The sequence below is a fragment of the Grammomys surdaster genome, unplaced genomic scaffold (assembly GCF_004785775.1).
Source record: "Grammomys surdaster isolate TR1022 unplaced genomic scaffold, NIH_TR_1.0 165, whole genome shotgun sequence".
Lineage (NCBI taxonomy): Eukaryota > Metazoa > Chordata > Mammalia > Rodentia > Muridae > Grammomys > Grammomys surdaster.
Window position 1 is genome coordinate 19,766,390 of NW_021604613.1, and position 20,552 is coordinate 19,786,941.

The 20,552-nt window shown below is 37.9% G+C and overlaps 1 protein-coding gene across 4 annotated transcripts in view; it reads left to right on the top strand.

The window, feature by feature from the left end:
• The window catches only part of Unc80 (unc-80 homolog, NALCN channel complex subunit), a 188,098-nt gene that overhangs the window by 14,733 nt on the left and 152,813 nt on the right, over positions 1 to 20,552 (top strand). For all 4 annotated transcript variants that reach the window (XM_028765643.1, XM_028765645.1, XM_028765644.1 and 1 more), the window contains exons 6-12: positions 1,501 to 1,577; positions 4,464 to 4,603; positions 14,586 to 14,847; positions 15,967 to 16,101; positions 17,332 to 17,548; positions 18,234 to 18,374; positions 20,050 to 20,318. In XM_028765643.1, coding sequence (XP_028621476.1) covers positions 1,501 to 1,577; positions 4,464 to 4,603; positions 14,586 to 14,847; positions 15,967 to 16,101; positions 17,332 to 17,548; positions 18,234 to 18,374; positions 20,050 to 20,318 — 1,241 coding nt within the window. The remainder of the gene's footprint in view (positions 1 to 1,500; positions 1,578 to 4,463; positions 4,604 to 14,585; positions 14,848 to 15,966; positions 16,102 to 17,331; positions 17,549 to 18,233; positions 18,375 to 20,049; positions 20,319 to 20,552) is intronic.

Here is a 20,552-nt window from a genome sequence, read left to right on the forward strand (position 1 = left end):
CTATAAGTGGAAAAAAGCTGTAAATACATTCTTCTGTTCCTTTTCCTCTAGAAAATAACATAACTTTCCAAATAGCTGATATGTTAAGGAATTATTGTAACCATCAAATTTCTTATTAGTCATGCATTTGCAAAGATTTGTATTGTAACAAATAGAGTTATTCAAAGAAAATTTTTTATAGAATAAAAAGTACACGAATGTTACTATATGTGTGTGTGTATGTATATACCACTAACTTTTGAAAGATAGATTAAAGAGTAATATTGCAGTTTAAATATCAAGCTACTAAATAAGTAAAGGTGCTATTGATGTGAATCTGCTTTAGAGTCTATGTTTGGAATGATATATTTAACATGAATTCAAACAACTGGAAACAGAATGTAGAATGAATGTAAGATTATTTTTAAAAAACTAAAAGCAATAGAAATAAAGCTGAAAGTAACATGTGACTAGGTATAACCAATTGTTAGCAAAGCATCATACCTTTGTGATAAATTAACTAAATAAATTTAATTTTTAATTTTTTGAAGTTCTGCTGTACTTTTCCTATACAAATGGAATTGACCTTCACAGCTAAAAGTCTGACTCCTGAATCTTGACCCTGGAGCCATTTACATGCTTAGCAAATTCTCTGCACCAATTTATGATGCTAGCTCTGTCTCTCCCATTTTGATTAATACACAGACAGTCATTTAACAGATTTTCAAGATTTCTAAGAAACTGTAAACCTCCATGAGAACCCTGAATTCATTATTCACTTTCTTGTTCTTTGGCTTCTGGAAGACATTTGTTGTTGGTTCCTTTCTCCCGTGCCTGATATCTGGAACTTGAAACGGTGCCCAGTACCTGAAGAGAATTCAGGCATGACCTAGACTACATGGCTAGAGAGAGTAATTCCATGGGAAGACCTTGGAAATAACTTGGATTTAAGTACCCAGTCATAGCAGACACTGCTACCACAGTTACCCAATGTTTCTAAGCCAAATAAAGATGTTGTCTACTTGAGTCGTACCACAGGGATCAGTCTTACTAGGTGCCTGGAATACGGATTCTGGTGCCACAAAATCTGATTTGGAGCCTTTCTATACATGTCAAGTTAAATTTCTTCTTGCCTGAGTTTTTCATCCATAAATCGGCATAATGAAACAGCAGTAGAATAGGGTGACCAAAAGATTAAATTAGTTAACAAATTTCAACTAGTTAGGACAAGGCTTTATATACAGTAAGGGTTGGGTAGCCTATACATGTCTCACTTATTACCAGCTCCTAAATTTCAATTGCATAAGTCAGAACAGAAATGAATACATACATTGAAAACTGAGAGATGCTTGTCTTTACTGGTTATTTGATTTCAATTACATCACACAAGATTTAATGTTTGATGTTTTCTTCCAAGGTGATAAAGTCATATGAAACTTGAAAATGATGACAGCATATGAGATAAAATGAGCTTACACTCTTATAAAATCTGTGATGAATTTTTTTCTATCATTTTTGTAGCTAAAAGAAGCTCTCCAATCAACAGTCAGAGTCAGACCTGTGAATCACCAAATCAAGATACAAGACAGCAAGGAGAGGTTAGTTTGTTATAATCATGAGAAGAGGGGACACTTTGAGTAGTACATTGCAAGGGCTCAGACTTCAGGTTAGACTCACACCTTGGCATAACAGCCCTCTCCTCCATCCTGAGCATGCGGCTTTGCTCAATCTGATGTCTCTGTCAAATGTAAAAATTAATTTTAAGCATCTTCCAATAGTTTAGGTATTGAAACAAAACAGTGTATGAGTATTTTATCTCAACAACCAGCTTATAGTAAATAGGGCTTTATCTTGATGGCTAGTATGTAACACAAAGTATTAGCTGTGATTCATCTAGCATCAAATAAAATGCCATTTGATCTCCGTTCACCCTTCATGTAATCTGTGCAAAGTAAAAACTTGATGCCTTCTATTAAAGTTTGGTTTTCTTTCTGACATCTTACTCTCAGGAATAGCATGATCTTCCACTCTACCCTGTAAGCAAGGGTCTTTGGTGTAGCTCTTAGGCACACGTGGCTACCAATCACTTGAAACGTGGTGATAGAGAATTGAGAGTGTTAAACAAGTAGGCTATTGTGAAAATATTGTGTGGAAAAGGAAACATCTTATCAATGATTTTATGTCAATTATATGATGAAATGAGTTTAGAATTATAATATGTTACTAAAATTAATTTCAAACATCGCCCCATGTGTGTGTTTGTATGTTGTATGCTAGAAAACAACCTTAATTGTTATTCCTAAGGTGCCATTTCCTGTTTTTCCTCCTCCTCCTCCTCCTCCTCTTCCTCCTCCTCCTCTTCTTCCTCCTCCTCCTCCTTCTCCTCCTCCTCCTCCTCCTCCTCTTTTTTGTTGTAGAAGATATTTAAATCCCACCCCAGGGCTTCTACCCTGCCTTGAACATTGAGTTACCAGATGAAAGACACACTCAGCCTTTATATTTACAATAAGCCTTAAACAACACAAGATCTAGGCAGCTGCCTACCTTCCATGTTGTTAGAATCTACTCTCCTATTACTAACTCAAATTATTACATACTACTTACTATGTTCTATCTGGCCTGCTCTTAACTCCAATTGCACAGTTCTCAGGGCTATGCTCTCTTGACCCTTAAACCATGGTGGCTTTTCCTTCTTCCTCTCCTGCACCTTCTTCCTCCTTGTGATCCTCCTCTCCACCCCAAGCCCACAAAACCTAAACCCCACCTATGTCTCTTCTACCCAGCTATTGGCTGTTGGCATCTTTATTCACCAAAGAGAATTAACTTGAGGACAAGGTTACAGAGACTAGATGCAGACTCCTGGTCTTTGGGGCTGCACTTAGCATTACAATAGACATAAAAGACAGAACCTTAACACTTTGCCTCTTTTCTGAGATAGTATCTCACATTGCCATGGAGCTCATCAGGCTGGCTGGCTTACAAGCTCCAGGTCCTGCCTCTGCTTCCCCTTGGCAATCCTAAGTGATTGCCCAGAGGTTCTGGGAATTGAACTCAGGTCATCATGCTTACAAGGCAAGGACTTAACTGACTGATCAATCTCCCCAGCCCTCCTTTAGTATTCTTAAATACTGATGATGGGCTGATCATAGTTTGCATTGTAATTCGATTCAATATGCTTTTCTAATATATACATTTCCGTCTTAACACTGTCAATTCTTGATGTGAAGGTCCCAGTTCTTCCGATTTTTGTTTTTGTTTTAGTGATGCTGGGCTAGAGCTAAGGTGTTCACAAATGGTAGGCAAGCATCCTATCATTAAATGACTAAGACATACCTCAGTCTTCTAACTTGTTTTCCATTTCCCCTATCACCACAAACACATGAAGCTGCTAAATGGCTCTTTGATCAACTTCAGAAGGCTTGTTTCATGAGATTTCTGGCCATATTTGTCTTTCTATAAAGTGCAAGTGGATCGTGTCCTTTTTTTTTTCCTCTTTTTTTTTATTGGATATTTTCTTTATTTACATTTCAAATGTTATCCCCTTTCCCGGTGTCCCCTGCCCTGAAACCACCTATCCCATCCCACCTCCCCTGCTTCTATGAGGGTGTTCCCCCGCCCACCTACCCATTACTGCCTCCCTGCCCTGGCATTCTCCTACACTGGGGCATCAAGTCTTCAAGGATCAAGGACCTCTTCTTGATGCCTGACAAGGTCATCCTCTACTACATATGTGGCTGGAGCCCTGGGTCCCTTCATGTGTACTCCTTGGTTGGTGGTTCAGTCCCTGGGAGCTCTGGGAGTTCTGGTTGGTTGATATTATTATTCTTCCTATGAGTTTGCAAATACCTTCAGCTCCTTCAATCCTTTCTTTAACTCCTCCATTGAGGACCATTGGGGACCCCGGGATCGTGTCTTATTTTGTGTGTGAAGATAGAACACATAAGGGCTAAACTGCTATGGCAAATGCCTGAGGGTCTTTGTACTTAAAAATTTAATCTATGATACCTATAAAAAAATTCCCATTACCTGAACAAGATTGCATGTGTCAGCTAAATGGAATTAAAATAAGTTACTCAATAAAATTAATCATTGAGTGTACACTTAACACACAAGATAAAAGTTCTCACAGACAACTGAAAATTGTGTTACACCCATTTTGATGAATAATGGAAAAACCTCCATCCTCAGATTATTTTCTGCTAGGCTGGCAACAGGCTGAGCACCATACCTCTTGTGTTGTCCCAGTTGATGCTGGCATGTTTTTGCTGAATTTGGGGGTTCATAACTCAACTGCACATGCTGGACATAGAGATGAGAAAGACAAAGGCAAATCTCTAGGTCTATGAGCCCTTCTTTAAGCTGCAAGGGAAAACCTTCAATATATATGACTCTGTGTGCATGAAGAGACTATGCTAGAGAGAATATATCTAGAGAATATGCTCAATGCAGGGAATGGAACTAATCTACTGTCTCACCTCCAAAAGGGACTTCAGGTGGTCAGCGAAGCATTGCAGTCGGATTCCATCTCACCTAAGGCCGCCATCTCAGGGTGCCATCAGGGAAACTCCTTCGATGGAAGCCTGTCCTCCCAAACGTCCCAGGAGAGAGGCCCATCACATTCAAGGTACTTCACTGGAAAGCTAGGTAGAAAATGAAATGTACCCCAGTTACCACAACTTAGGTTGGGTTCTAGTTTCTTTTACATGGATGTGTGTTCTTCCTACGTATATAGTTTTAGCCAAGATATAAATTGTTATTTCCAAATATATGCTATGAATGTCCCTCATTTCCTCATTGTAACAAATTAGGCTAGAAGTAGCAAGACATGTCAGATGTAATGAGATGGCTGACTTAAATATTCAAGTGCAGAAATCCCAATGATATTCTAAGAAGATTACACTGCAGCCGTGATTAAGGCTCTACTGTAGTGGATAAGGGTACTTTTCATCAGTAAATCCCTGTGTTGAGATGGGTGTTGCTAAAACACTTAGAAATTATCAACTCTACTCCTTAAGCCTTCCAACTCTTCCCTGTTATTTTGTGGACATAACATATTTGCCTTCAAATACCTTCTACAAGAACCAGGCTAGTCTACCTCTATCATGCCCTAATGGAATTATGGAAACCCAGATTCACAAGGAATGCCCTTTCATCTAATGAGTCATAATTCATAAGAAAATCTATGTATTTCTATTTTCCAGTGAAAGTATTGTTTAGGTGATAGTACTTTAAAGTTTTAAATATCCTTTTATTGAGTTAAAATTTCTTTGCCATAAAATCAAGCCTGATAAAGTTAATATTTTAATCATTTCCTGATACATTTGCCAAGTTGTGCAACTGTCACCAAAATCCATTTTAGAACATTTCCATTATTTACACATGTGGTTAACTCCACTCCCACACAGACGTCAGAAAGTCTCTGTTATACTTTCTGCTTTGGTTTGCATCTCGTGGCCCTGTGTACAAATGTGACGGGTCAGCTGGTACCTCATATCTGCCTTCTTTGCTTTAGTGTAAGGTTTTCGAGGAATTTTTATTTGCAATATTGTACTTATCAATGGTTTAGTCCCCTTTATTGCTGAATATCCTTAGCTTGTACAGATATATCAACATTTGTTTACTCATCATTAGGTGAATAGTTTGTTGCCATGTTTTGTATATTGTGAATAGCATTGCTGTGACCCTTTGCTTAAATCATCTATGAACATAGGTCCCATTCCATTGGTGGACAGCCATGAGTAGAATTACTGAGTTATGAAGCAAATTTATGCCCAAATTTGAAAAGAACTAATGTTTTTCCAAAATGGTGGCACTAGTTTACATTCTCCCAGCAATATATAAGCCTTGTATCACCAGGAACATTTTTTATTGTTTTTTCTGTTTTTATTATAGTCATCCTACTGGGTTCCTACTATGGCTTTCTTTTCCTTTCCCCTAATGACTAAGGATGCTAAGGATGCTTTCATATGCTTATGAGCTATTGAGAGGTTCTCTTTTATTGAAGAGCTATTCAAACTATTCCCACATTTTAATGGAAGTGTCTAAATGTTCACGTTTAAGGATTTTTAAACATATTCTACATACAAATGTCTTATCGGGAAAAATGATTCACAGGTATCTCCTTCTAGTATCTTACTTGCTTTCTCATTTAATAGTTTGTTGATTTATCTATACATGGCCCTAAGCCAGATTATATAGGTATATTTATTTTTTGATTCTTTCTCAGACTTATTGAAAACAAAAGGCCATGTAAAAATCATTGGAGTCTTTATGTTCATAGACTTAGTACATACGCATTCATTCATTGCTTTCTTTTTTAGTAGGTGGCCCAACTATGGACCCAGATATCTTACTTAAAAGTTCTAGAGGTGCATCTCAGTTAAGGTCTAGATTGATTCTCTAGTTCTTTAGAACAACTAGCCAAAATACCTGAGGTTCACCCCAATCCAAGTCACATACATCCGATCTTCTTAATGCCCCCTTGTCCTTTCTCATTGTTATTTAATTCAAACCCTTACTATTTTCCTACTTAGATTTCTGCAACTGTGTTTAGTGTTGTATGCATGGTCTTTTTTATTCACTGCATGTGTATGTTTGGAACCATACTGCTTCCAACTGCCCATGAACTAAAAAGACAAATGATTTATATCCATGTGTGGTAAAATAGGCACAAGACACACCTGCTGTGTACATGGCTACTGAAAGGGACAAGGTGGGACTCACTTGGCTTGTAGCAGTTCTGATGCTGAGCTACAAATGTGGGAGACTTTCTGATAAAAGGCAGCCCACTCCTGGCTGTAGCAACTGGCTTCTCCTTATGAGCTGGTTCTATCCTCAAAATCAATTTTCTCTTTGCAAGAAAGGAAGCACATGTTCACAGCTGATTTTCTGCAACTAACATTTGAGGAATGGGGCTTGAAAGCCTACTTTCAGTTTTGAATGTCTCCAAAAGTGTTGTTGGTGATATGCCTTTTAAGTTTTTGTAGGTGCAGTGTGAATCTTATTGGGATCCAGTGGGATAGACATAATTCACATTTGAATATCCCATCTCTGTCTTAGGCTTCTGTGAAAGAATAATCATCTAATTTTCTTATAAGTCATTATATATACATACATAAAAAATAATTATATACTGATAATGTCATATGAGAATAATAAATTATGAGATTGTATAATAGATAATGTAAAATTAAATAGTGGATATCATATATCATACTATATAATAGATAACAGTATGAGGATAATAGACTTATATATGTATATGTGCATATGCAAATATACATATAAATAAATGTATATAATATACTTGTATATTATAAATAAATATATACATATATATATTCGTAACACACTGTCAAGATTTGTAGAGGGCCTTTGTCAGATTCAATAGTATTCTGAAATATGACTTAGATTATTTTGAAGTCCTAACAAGTGACTATAGCTTCACCCTTGGCTTGATGTAGGCTCTGTTTATCCAACAGTTTCCTGGATTTTATTTGTACATTCAGCTATTGCTTTATTTCAGCATCATCTGTTCTCTGTAAAATCTGGAAAATTCCTATATTATCATGTCTCATATTATAAATCTTTAATAATTCTTTTTAAATTTCTTTCTCTTTTCTTTCAGTTTACTATAATCAGCAAAAAGAAATCAGAAGGTGTCTTTTAGACATCTCTTTCATTAGGTCACCTAGTTTGCTGGGCACATTCGTGTAACTTCCACACCAATGCAAACTTAGTCCTGCTTAGACATAGCAAAAATCTTCATCCCCCAGTTCCGGCAGCAGCTTTTTACTTCCGGTGAAGCCTGCCAGCAGGTTCCTCAAAGTTCAGAAATTTTATTCGCAAACTTTGTAGAAAATTTATACTAAAACACAATTGAGTTCCTCATATCTTTTTAAGGATTATTCCTATTTCAGGGTTTTACAACCATTGTCTGAGTTTCAGGTTTTATCTTGTACCAAAGTCTGTTTGGTTAGCCTCGGTTCCTCAGCTTTGAGGTGTCTTTTTAAGACCACACATGACACACAGACTAGCTTCTCTCCAAACAAATTATGCAATAGAGAGAAAACACCAATATAGATCTTCAGTGTTCTTATTTAGTACACTTTGAAAGTCACAGACTGTCCCTTCTATTGTGTACCATGGTAGTGTATGGGATTATCCCACACTATGGTGTAAATACCAGGAAGCAGAGAACATTTGGAACTATCTTATAGGCCAGCTACAACAAACAGTATTGATAATGTTATTATCATCTTATACACTACACATTTTATTATTAATTTTTCATCAGTTGTTAAATATGCCTCTTCCACAAGTTTTGTTTTTTATTTTAAAGTGTTTAATTTGATTTAATTTAAGAATTAGTCTCTTATTTATTTAAAGTATAGTCTGATGCCAGATACTTTTTAATAAGACATAAAAACCAGTATGCAAGCAAAATCTTGAGGTTGCAAAATTCATATTATACATCTTGCATAGTCTTCTTGACCATTAGAGATTATAAGCAGAAAATGAAGTTATTTTCTCTTCAAACCAAACTGCATTGATTCTAATCTGATTATGTATAAAAACGAAGCTAACTAAAATTATTCTTATTTGTGAAAGGATGTTTTCTGACATTATTATACTTGAGCCATCTCTCTATCATCTACCTGCCCACTTGTGTGTAATCTGTCTATCTACATGTATTTCTTAATGTAAACACACACACACTCCCATAGCACAAAACGTCCACATTATGTGAGTTAGACATGAATCAGTAGGACTTTGAAAAAAATGAGTTGTCTTCTTTCTGCCTAGAGACAGTGGCTGGTTACCATGGAAATTATGCACAAGTTAGACCTCTTAGCAAATGCTTGTGTTAATGTATCTCCATTGGAGGAGTTTTTGTGTTTATTGGACTTGAAGAAAGAGCCTTAATAATAAAGTCATGCAAATATCCTAGCAACGAAAGCTGTCTACCTACATCAAGCCAATCCAGTTTGCTGTGGCTTTTGCTCTGACCTTGACTGAACTCGGCATTACTCTTTGCTGCACACTCCAATCAGTGAACAAGTAGCTAATTTTTAAAATTAATGTAAGATTACATCTTTAATTACCATATGCATAGACATAATTCACACTTCATTAACTACTTCAGAGGGTCAAGACTGATTCCCACATTTCTCTGCTGGCACTAACTGTTATTTCCAGAATAATCACTCACATTCAGTTGTTCTGCTGAATCTTTCAGTGCTCATTAATGATAACCTGGTTTTCTAAAACTGTACTTAGTCTGGGAATAGATTAAAACAGTCTTACCTTTGCAAAAGGCTTTTCTCATCATAATTCTCTATTGTGTACACATAACTGTAGAAATACTTAAATATATTTATTAAATTATATTTATTAAATTATATTATAATTCTACATTAATACTCAAAATATTGAGAAATAAGTACTCCACCATGTGCCCATTAGGTAAGTAAATGTCATAAGTTTCTCTGTGAGACTCTCTTCATTTAGTCATGTATTTCATTTACAAGTAAAATTATATTCATATTTGGCCATGAAATTTTCATTTTTTTCCTACTCTCTCAAGGTTTAATTTAGTTAAAATGGCTTTTAACTTCCACTGGCCAGGAAATTACATATTACAATGCTGTTCTAGATAAAATACTTTAGCATTTTTACTTTTTAATGACTATTCCAACCAGTAGAGCTCACACTTCAAGTTACATAATATAGTAACTGAAAAAAAACCTAAAGGTACATGAGGTTCTAACTATTTGCCAACAACTATTTGTTGTTTGTTGTTGTTGTTGTTGTTGTTATATTTAGTGAATCATTGAGGTTTGGTCATTTTTGGGTACCAGTGAATTACTTCCATGGGATGGAAAACTAATTGTACTTCTGGGAAAGAAAACTAGCTCAGACAAGAAATCGAGGTGAGATCTGGAGGGTTAGGAGCCACTGAGAATATGTGACAGCTGAGATCAGAGTCTTGGCATGAAAGTAACAGTTACAGACCTGAGGAGGAGGCACAAAAGTTCCAACCAGGAAGTCTGGATGTAGAGATTCCCAGGGTACCAGACAGAAAGTAACAGTTACAGATAGATCCTTGAGGTAGCTGATGCAGTGAAAGGAAGATACACATTGAATATGGAGCCACAGAGAGGGAAAGAAAAGGCAAGCCTTATTAGAACTTGTAAGCATCTCCTATTAAGACGATGGGGGGGGGGTCATAGATGTAGGGGTTGACCCAGGGTCACTAGGTTTGATTTTTTTCTTATGGGTTCCTGAGTACCTATCATATCCGGGCTTCTTGGTTGGTCCTGCATGATTTCCTCCCTTGGATAATCTCTTTTCTCCCTGTTGAACATTTTTGTACCAGGAGCAATCTCTTGAGGTAGGGGTAGGGCAAACTTGGGAGCATGAAACAGCCAGTCTCAAAGAGGCCATACCTGTTCCTCAGATCAACCCCAGTTGCCCTTACCCTCCTTCAGTTTCAAATAGAGGTTACTCCATATCAAACAGCTGAAACGTGAATCTGTGATTACCCTAATTAGGGACATATTTTTAGTCCCTGGTCACAAACTTATTTATATCTATGGAGTCTTGCTGTTCTGCAGCCCATCATCTAATCAATGAACTGGCAAGCTCTGTTAGAAGAAGAAAAAAAGGAATAAAGGATGAAAAAAGAAGAGGAAGAAGAGAAGAAAAGGAGGAAGAAGAAGAAGGAGAGGAAGAGGAGAAGGCGGAGGAGGAGGAAGAAAAAGAGGAAGAAAAGAAGAAAAAGAAGAAGAAGAGGAAGAAGAGGAGGAGGAGGAGGAGGAGGAGGAGGAGACAGAAGAAGGAGAAGAAGAAATCATCACACATCACTAGTTTCAGTTGATTAAACTTAGTGTGTAGAGAAAGACATAAATTTAGTCATCAGGTGTCCTGGGACATGACATGTCAATATAGAATCCCAATCATGGTGTTTCCATTTAGTAGCTGTTTTGACTGTTGGCCTAGAAGAGGAGAAATCATCCTTTAAATGTTTATCTAGGACAACTGTTATACAAATCCAAATTTATTAAACGATTTTAGGAATACTGGAGGATACTATTTAAGACAAAACTTCTTGGGCCTGACCCTCAGAAATTTTAGTTTAGGAAATTTTAGGGGACACCCTGGTGACTGTTTTCTTAACATCTTCCCTCTTTCATGTGCTCCTTGGGGACTTCAGTGGTCCATTGGAACCTCATAGGGACAATGTCCCAGGAATTTGGAAAATTTAGGAGATTACCTAATCTAAAAAGTATAAATTTTGAGAACTCTAAGGTATGTTGTCAAAGGAGACAGTTTATGATAACTAACTATAGCTACTCAAAGGGGGGAGTAATTCTTCTGACCTGCTGATATCTGCCTTCATCACAGAAGATTACTCAAGAAAATAATAGCTTTCACTGACTCGTATAAATTAGATGACTGTCATGAAGGCTTGGGGACCTAAAATTACACAGCTGGTAGCCAGCCAGCCTCCTAGTTTTCTTTTCTCTGTAGATCTAACATGGGAAAGAATTATTGTTAACTTAGGTGTAAATGATAGGCTTAGAGAAATAAGTTCGATCTTGATTCTTTAAGGAAGAGAAGTGGGATTTAGGAAGAGAAGGGGAGAGTAATGAAAGTAAGTTTCTTAGAAAATGTGCAGAAATGAAAGTCAAAGTTACTGCTTTCCCTCAAGCTGGTGCTGAGAGTATAATCAGTCATGGTTCATAATGCAATAAAGAACCCAGTGATAATTTGAAAAGAGCATGAAAGAGGTTCTTTACCATTAAATAAATAAATAAATAAATAAATAAAATAAATTTTAGTTGAAATTCAGTACACTAATAGCTGGTACATCTGTGCATGCAAATCGAAAATAAGACTGGAATAAACAGCATTGGATAACATACCTGTTATCTCAGCACTCAAGAGTCTGAAGCAAGAAGATCATGAGTTCAAATCCAGACTGAGCTACTTAGTGAGTTGGGAGGCAGCCTGAGCTACATAGGAAGTTTTCTCAAAAATAAAACAACTGTAACAAGGAGGAAGAAGAGGCAAAGGAGAAAAATGAGACATACAGAAAATGAATTCCAATGCTTATTAGACAAGCTTTGCTCAGCACTGTATGGATTTTCAATTTCATTCTAAGAAAGAATGTTCCGAGGTATGGAGAACAGAAGAAACAAGAAGATTTGAAGGATGTGATTGTGATTCTCTTGGTGAGATGTGTGGGTCACTAGCACTTGAATGGTGTCTACTGGTAAACCTGATGAGGATTAGTAAAAAGAAGAATCTAGAAGACTCTGTGATGGATGTAAAATTGGCCTGTCACTGATGATCAGATTATTGTAGTTCCCTGATCCAGTCTATGTAAAAATTCAGGGTATTATAGAAAGAGTATTTAATATGATTTCCATCCAAGTTAGTAATTTAATGTGTGGCATCCAAAGTGCTTGACTTTTTGTATTGAGTTTCCTACTTTCTAGTTAAACTACTCAGAATATTCAACTATAGAACACCACTAAGGGCTGGTGAGATGGTTTAGGAGTTAAGTACACATTCATACTTGACTGACAACCTAAGTATATCTCTCTAATCCACCTCATAGGAAAGAACTGATGGCCACAAGTTGTCTTCTCATCTCCATACCCACAGTACTACAAGCACCCACATTCATGCACACACACGCATGCACATGTAAACACACACACAAGTAAAGTACAATAAAATTTGAAAAAAAAGAAGCGAGTCTTATTTAAGACAGCAATGACATTCAAAACTTTCATGAACATAACAGTTGCCACTCAGTATAGTAGAGGACATTGGTAACAATAGCAAGAACAATAGTGTGACATGCACTTTGATAAGGGAGTAGTAGAAAGGGCTATGAAAATAATAAGCAGGGTACCAGATATGATCTGAGCTTATACTGTTTAAACATATTTCCACAATGTTCAATTGTGTGTGTGTGTGTGTGTGTGTGTGTGTGTTGTGATTCTTGAGGAAACAATGAAGTAGAACAGATGTTCCACCAAACACTCAAATCTCTACTCCATGTTAGTTGGCTAACACTATGTCTCACATTGTTAATTTTAAACCACTGGTAAGTTATGGATCTTCAATCCAGGACATGCTGATAATCAGAGAGCACTTGGGAAGCAATGTTAGGAGAATCAAGAGATTTAGACCAAACTATGCTTCATAGGGACAGCCATCTCAAACAAGCAGGCAGACAATGAATAAACACTAAAATCCCCAAAAGATGTGCCTTGGAAGTTCAGGAAACTTACCCTTCACTTTCAGTGACTGCATTTCTTCTCAAGAAGTTATTTCTTTGTGTGGAGTAGGTTGTCAAAACTTCCTTTCTGCATCATTTAACTCAGAAGGAAATGGTGCTTGAAGATCAAGCTCCCAGTTTAGATCCAAGGTGACTTCAGCTCCCAGAAACCTGACTTTATTTGGTCATTTACTTTCCATCATTCTTACTGTGCTGTATGTTCCGTATGAAAGACTTTTGCACCTATGCCTGTCCTAATTTGGGCTGCTGTAACATAGCCAGAGTGGTTTCTAAACAGGAGACATGTATGGCTGACAATCCTGGAGACTGCATGTCCAAGATCATGGCATCAGGATGGTTGCATTTGCATTCAGACTGCTGCCTTCTGATCTTCCCATGTGATAGGAAGACAGCAAGAAGGCACTCAGAAAGCCTTTCCCTAGAGGGTGCTATAGCTGAAAGTGAAGACTTGTCAAATATTTAGTCCCACCTCTAATTGACTAGCACATTGGGGTTTCAAATATTAATTTTGAAGGACAAAAACGTTATGCCTAATGCTCCTAAGATATCTAACATAATGTATCAATCTAAGTAATTGCTTACAACTATTCTTTAGTAAACTGATCATTAGTTAATGAAGATATCATGCATTTAAATGAAAGAATAGCATTTCAGAACTTTGAGAATTTTTAAGTTACTATATACACAGTTATATAACAAGATTTCTCAGAGATTCATTTTCATAATAATAAGACTTTGTTTAGAATATTTCTGTTTCTTTCATTCTTTTACTTAATACTTTCACCATTGAACACAAATAGCTCCATACAGTAAATAAGAAAAACATTATTCCTGATTTTATTTTCGTCAAACATTATAGGTCAGGAAACATCATGACTTGAATCTCATCAGTGTCTTTGTCTCTGCTTATCATCGTTGTCCACTTCCCAAATTACTCATCAACAGCTCCACCAACATAGGGTGTTCACACCCAACTCACGATTTTTTTTTAATCAATACCTTTGTGGCTGTGCTTCCCTTTAACTTAAAATAACAGTTTGTCTTCCTGAGCCACCTTTACTTTTAAATTGTTAATTTCTTACCCATCCTTCAAAACTCTCAATGTGTCTACTTTCAAGAAATGCTAAACCATAGCGGGAAGGACTAGACCAGGTAGATGGTCTGTAGAGTGAGCCATGCAAGGGACAAGTGAGTGAACAAAGAAGTGTAATGTAGAGCCTTAGGCTGGATTGTGTTGCCCTTGGAAGGCCTGCTGTGAGTGTAATCATATTTTCTCTGTCACTGGGAGCAGGGCCTCTCTTGTGATACCACCGTGCCAGAGGTCACGCTACGCCACCTACTTCGATGTTGCCGTTCTCCGATGCCTTCTCCAGCCCCACTGGTCTGAGGAAGGCACTCAGTGGTCCCTGATGTACTATCTACAAAGGCTGCGACACATGCTGGAAGAGAAACCAGAAAAGGCCCCAGATCCAGATATTCCTCTCCTGCCCAGGCCCAGAAGTAGCTCAATGGTGGCAGCAGCTCCCTCACTGGTGAACACCCATAAGACCCAAGTAAGACAGACCTTGTCCATTGTCGCTTGGACTATGAATGTCAGCATTTTCTGTTTCTCTCCTAGCTTCAAGCTCTTAAGGTTTCCCTGCCTAAAACTTGGCTGGTGACTAGCTCTCCTGCAATTATCTTTCCCTTCCTCTCCTACAATTATCCTTCCCTTCTGTTGCATGGCGAGAACCTTTGGGAGATCTTCAGGTCTCTCTTCACTATTGACAGAAGTGTACATTTTGTGAGTGCTAGTTTAATATAAGCCTTGTTTATCCTGAACATTGAAAATTGTATGTCCTGGAAAATCAGGGAACCAGTTAGAATAGGGTTCTGATATGCAACCTATAATTACTAATATCATAAAATACAGGGTGTTAGCACTTTACACAATGTGATTCAACTTTTTTGCATAACTCGAAATCTTAAGAGTCTTGAAGCTTCTATTGGGAATTATACTTTTTGACATACAGGCTTACAATTTATAATGGCTATTGAGAGAAGTAATGTGAATACATCCTGATCTGGAGACCTTCCTATGAAGATTGCATTCTGACGAATGATGCCCACATGTCAGTCAAACACATGTTCTTCCCATTTTTCTCATCAGCTCCACAATATAAAAATACAGAGGAGTGATTCGCTTGTAGGACATTCAGCCATTTGATTGTGGTTAAACTTGAGTTGGTTGATTCTGAGAATGTTTTCCTGCACATTCTAAAGATAAGCACTGCTTTAGTAGTAGATGTCCTGCCACAATGAGCACCTCCTTTAGTGAGCTACTAACTAGAAAATCTTTCAGCTCAAGAAGATCTGGGTGAGGGGAAAATGATCAAAAATATATCATATAAAATGTTTAAATTATATAAAATGTATATGGATATATTCCCTATTACTTAGTATTTTTGGATCCAGGGCATGACCTCAGTGTTAAAATTTGCAAACAGAAGTTAAAATTAATATGAAATATGTCTTTCAAAGCAGAATCTGGATTCTAGAAGTTCAATCATGCCAGTTAAAAATTTTATAGCTCTCAAAGCAACAGGGATAGCTCCACTGAAAAGATAATACCTCAGTAAAATAAGTACTGGGATGGTCTGAGTCCCTAGTCATGTTGTTTATTGTTTGTTAAGGATCTCACCATGAAATGTAATGAAGAAGAAAAATCTCTGAGCCCTGAGGCTTTTTCCAAAGTCTCATTGACCAATCTCCGAAGATCTGCAGTCCCAGATCTGTCTTCAGACCTGGGCATGAACATTTTTAAGAAGGTGAGTATGCATTTTGATATCTCAAGGATTTAGAAAGGCAGAGGAACATACTGTCTCTTGATCTGACACAGGGTGTAGGGTGCAGGGTGCAGGGAGGAAATATCAGCCTTCATAGTGATTCACAGCATGACTCGGCAACCAAATGCATGTGTGTGTCTGTGTGTCTGTGTATGTAATTATGTGTGTATGTATGTAAACATGTGTGTGTGTATATGGGTATGTAATCATATGTAAATGTGTGTGTATGCATGTGTATGTGTCCTTATGTGTGTACATGTGCATGTATGTAATCATGTGTATGTGTGTATGTGTGTGTGTTTGTATATGTATATATGTGTGTATATGTGCGTATGTGTATATATCTGTGCATGTAATTGTGTACATATGTGTGTATATATGTATGTAATCATGGGTATGTGTTTATGCGTCCTATTCTCAGTGTTCCCCACAGTTATCATGAAGAATCCCATGATGCAGTGTGTATAGTGGGAATGGAAATGTGGTGGTGGTAATTTTCATTCCTATGTCTCCGTTTCATTAATCAAATACTTTATACAGGTAGTTTTTATCTAATCCACTGAGACTCTATTCTTTAAATTTTTCAGAACAGGAGTTAACCCAGAAGTGTTAGGCAGTTTGCTAAAGTTTAACCACAACCTAAAAGACAAAACTTCTATCTAAAACAAGCACATTCTTCTGGACTGGCCACTCCATCTCTCTTTCATCATTATGTGGAGTCAATCAACCAGGAGATCATGTGTGCTCATTTATATGTAACAACTTTGTTTTCTCTTTTTCAAAATTAATTATGTCAATGAAGAATGTAAACATAAGTATTTCCTTATCAACTCAACTTGTTACTAAATAGTGAATGTATCTCCATTAATAACACATATCACTGGGCTTTTTCCTTCTTGATTTTAAATGTTAGATATGTCTGGGAGTGAAGCTGCAAGTTTGAGCTTCTAGCAGGTCCCAAAAGGATGCTGCTGCTCATGGCTCAGGGTCTTCTTTTTGAGAACCAGTGCTCAAACTCATTCAGTGGAAAGACTTCCAGAATGTATTGAATTTTGGTTGGTTTCCTCACTCTATTAAGACCCTTGTGACATTTACCCCTGTCTATTGGATGGCACTCAATAACAACCTTGGAGTCCTTTTCCTCAAACATTTCCTGTGTTTACTCTTACAGCTCTCTTGCCTTGTGTCTGCCTTTATCTCTCCTCACTGCAGTTCAAAAGTCGCAAAGAAGACCGAGAGAGGAAAGGCTCCATTCCCTTCCACCACACGGGGAAGAGGAGACCTAGACGAATGGGTGTCCCATTCCTGCTGCATGAGGACCACCTCGATGTATCACCCACCCGCAGCACATTCTCATTTGGCAGTTTCTCTGGGCTTGGAGAAGATCGGAGAGGCATTGAAAAGGGAGGCTGGCAAACCACCATCTTAGGTGACTACAGAGACCTTCCCAGTAGGGTACAGACCACGAGACCTATTTGTGAATCTGAATCTCGGGATCCCTTCCAAATCTAGATCTTTCTTAACTAATTCATTCAAGGACACTGAGCCCAAATGTAAGCACTCTAATATTGAAATAATGTAGAGTTTTCACAACCAAAAAAAACAATGCAGATAATTTAATTAACTATGCAAGGAATCTCTATGATTATCCAGTAAAGGCTATATTACTTAGATCATTATAGATGCAGAAACATGGCCATAGAGGATCCTGTATATTAATTTTCATTTTTCTTATCAAAGACAAACTTTTACTTAACTCTTGTTATTTAATAAAATAAGGAAAGCAAAGGAAATAAGTACTCCCCTGCCCCCGCCTACTTTGCATGGTAAGTTAAGAAAGAAAGCTTAAAATCAGAAGCTGACAGCCAGCAAGCCACAACAGATGGTCTCTGACATTTGTCTTAGATTGAGGCTGACCCTCTCACAGGCAATCTCATCAATCATCTTGACCTTGACTGTTCCCAAGTCAAGTGCAATCCTGGCTACTTTAGTTGAGCTTCGTGCCTTCCTTCACGCTCTCTCACCTTATTGCTGTCCTCTAGAAATAAAATCAAATCTCAACAGATACTCCTCTAGATTTTAAAAGTCTCTTGTGATATTCTCCTCCAACTCAGGAAAACTGACCCGGCGGGGCAGCTCAGATGCAGCCACTGAGATGGAAAGCTTGAGTGCCAGGCACTCCCACTCCCACCACACCCTGGTGAGCGACCTGCCAGATCACTCCAACAGCCACGGAGAAAACACTGTCAAAGAAGGTGGGTCCAGCAGGGGTCGTGGGCAAGAGGCAGGATAGGGAAGGAGTGCAGATTTCTTGCATTTTTTTTTTACCCAGTTAGGTTTTCTATTGCTATGATGAAACACCATGACCAAAAGCAACTTGTGGAGGAAAGGGTTTATTTGGCTTACACTTCCACACCACTGTTCATTATAAAATGAAGTCAGAATAGGAACTAAAATAGAACAGGAACCTGGAGGCAGGAACCTGGAGGCAGGAGCTGATGCAGAGGCCATGGAGAGTGCTGTTTACTGCCTTGCTTTTTAGGGCTTACTCAGATGCTTTTCTCATAGAACTTTGGACCACTAGCCCAGGGATAGACTACTCACAATGGGCTGGCCCTCCCCTATCAATCACTAATTAAGAAAATGCCCTATAGGCTTGCCTACAGCCTGATCTTATTTGGAGGCATTTTCTTAACTAAGGCTCCCTCTTTTCAGATGACTTTAACTTCTGACAAGCTGACATACAACCACCGCACACACTGTGCTAATTGTTCTCTGCATCATTATATCTTCAAAACCTGGCACTCTTTCATGTATATTGCTCAGGAACCTACTTGTCAGCTGTTCTTCCCACTGCTTTAGTAGCAGGAGGTGTTTGACCCTCTCTGATGAGCACCATACCTTCAGGGGGAAAGCAAGGACAAGAACGCTCATACATATTCTAAAAGATCATAAACCCAGAGGGTGGAAAATGTCTACACTCATTGCTTGTCCACCTCCATGCTATACCTTCAAGGCAGGCAGCCTCTACAAATCACTGGGAATGAAGTCAAACTTCTATAAGGCCACTAGATTGTTTTTCTGACAGTTACTGGTTCATCCTGGTGGCTTACGTGGAGCAAACCTGTGTCTCTGGGTGGTACCCATACAACTTTTACTCTCTACTTGGAACAGAATTCTTTATTCTTTTCATTATTGTTACGCTCTTATAAGAGCATAAACTTTATCCTTTCACCTCTTTGGTCCCCATACTGTATTTTATATATAAGTATTCAATGCTATCTATTATTTGTCATTACAAATTGATGTCCCATTACTCTTGAACACAAAAAGATTTTTCCCCTGTTTTTTTCAATACTTTAGATTAAACATTTTTAGAGTTTCCTTTCTGTTATTTGTTCGGTAGTTTCATGTATGTATGCAATGTATTCTGATTACATTACCCACCCTCCAGGCCTCTCTTATCTCCTTTCTGTCTGTATGAACACTCCCAGCCCATCCTTCCTACCTTCACCCCTACCAATGTCTTTCTCAGGTTATTGACGTTTGGATTAACAAAATGAAGTATATTTAACAGGTACAAACTCATAAAAAAAAAAAAACCAAACTTCAAGTAAATCAGTTTCTATCAATGAGCTGTTACTTTAAAATCTTTGTAATCCTATCAACTTAAGCCAACCTTATAAAATTTAAATTCTAGCTTTAGTCTTAAGAAAAACACTTGTGATCACAGTTCCCTCTAACCTTCACTCTCTGTCAGATATCAGATTGCTTCCACAGCATTTCATGCAACTTGAGAATAGCTTTGAGACCGTAAACCAGTTATCTTTAAAAGTTGTGATTATGGTCACATGCAAAAAATAGCACAGCAGTCTAACTGATGTTCTGGGTCCACACAAGAGAAACTGAGATCTTGCTCCATCTTCCCAGTGCGATCTCAGATCTCCACCATCACAGTTGCAACCTTCAACACCACACTGGCATCGTTCAATGTAGGCTATGCGGACTTCTTCAGTGAACACATGAGGAAGCTCTGCAGCCAGGTGCCTATCCCAGAGATGCCACACGAACCTCTGGCATGTGCCAACCTGCCACGAAGCCTCACAGACTCCTGCATAAACTACAGCTACCTGGAGGACACAGAACATATTGATGGCACCAACAACTTTGTCCACAAGAACGGCATGCTGGATCTTTCTGTAAGGGCAATATTTTTCCTTATGAAGACTAGAAAGGCTTTTTAGCATAATTTTTACAAGATTGGGTAATGTGGGCATGTGAATATCTTAGAAATATTTGCTGAATCTTAAAACGAAGAAGCTACCCATATAAAAATTCCACAAGGTTAGAAACCCTCTTAAACCCCCCTTTTGTTTTTTCCAAGTATTGCATTAGATTTGATCTTATCTCAGAATGTTTTTACCTTCCTAAAG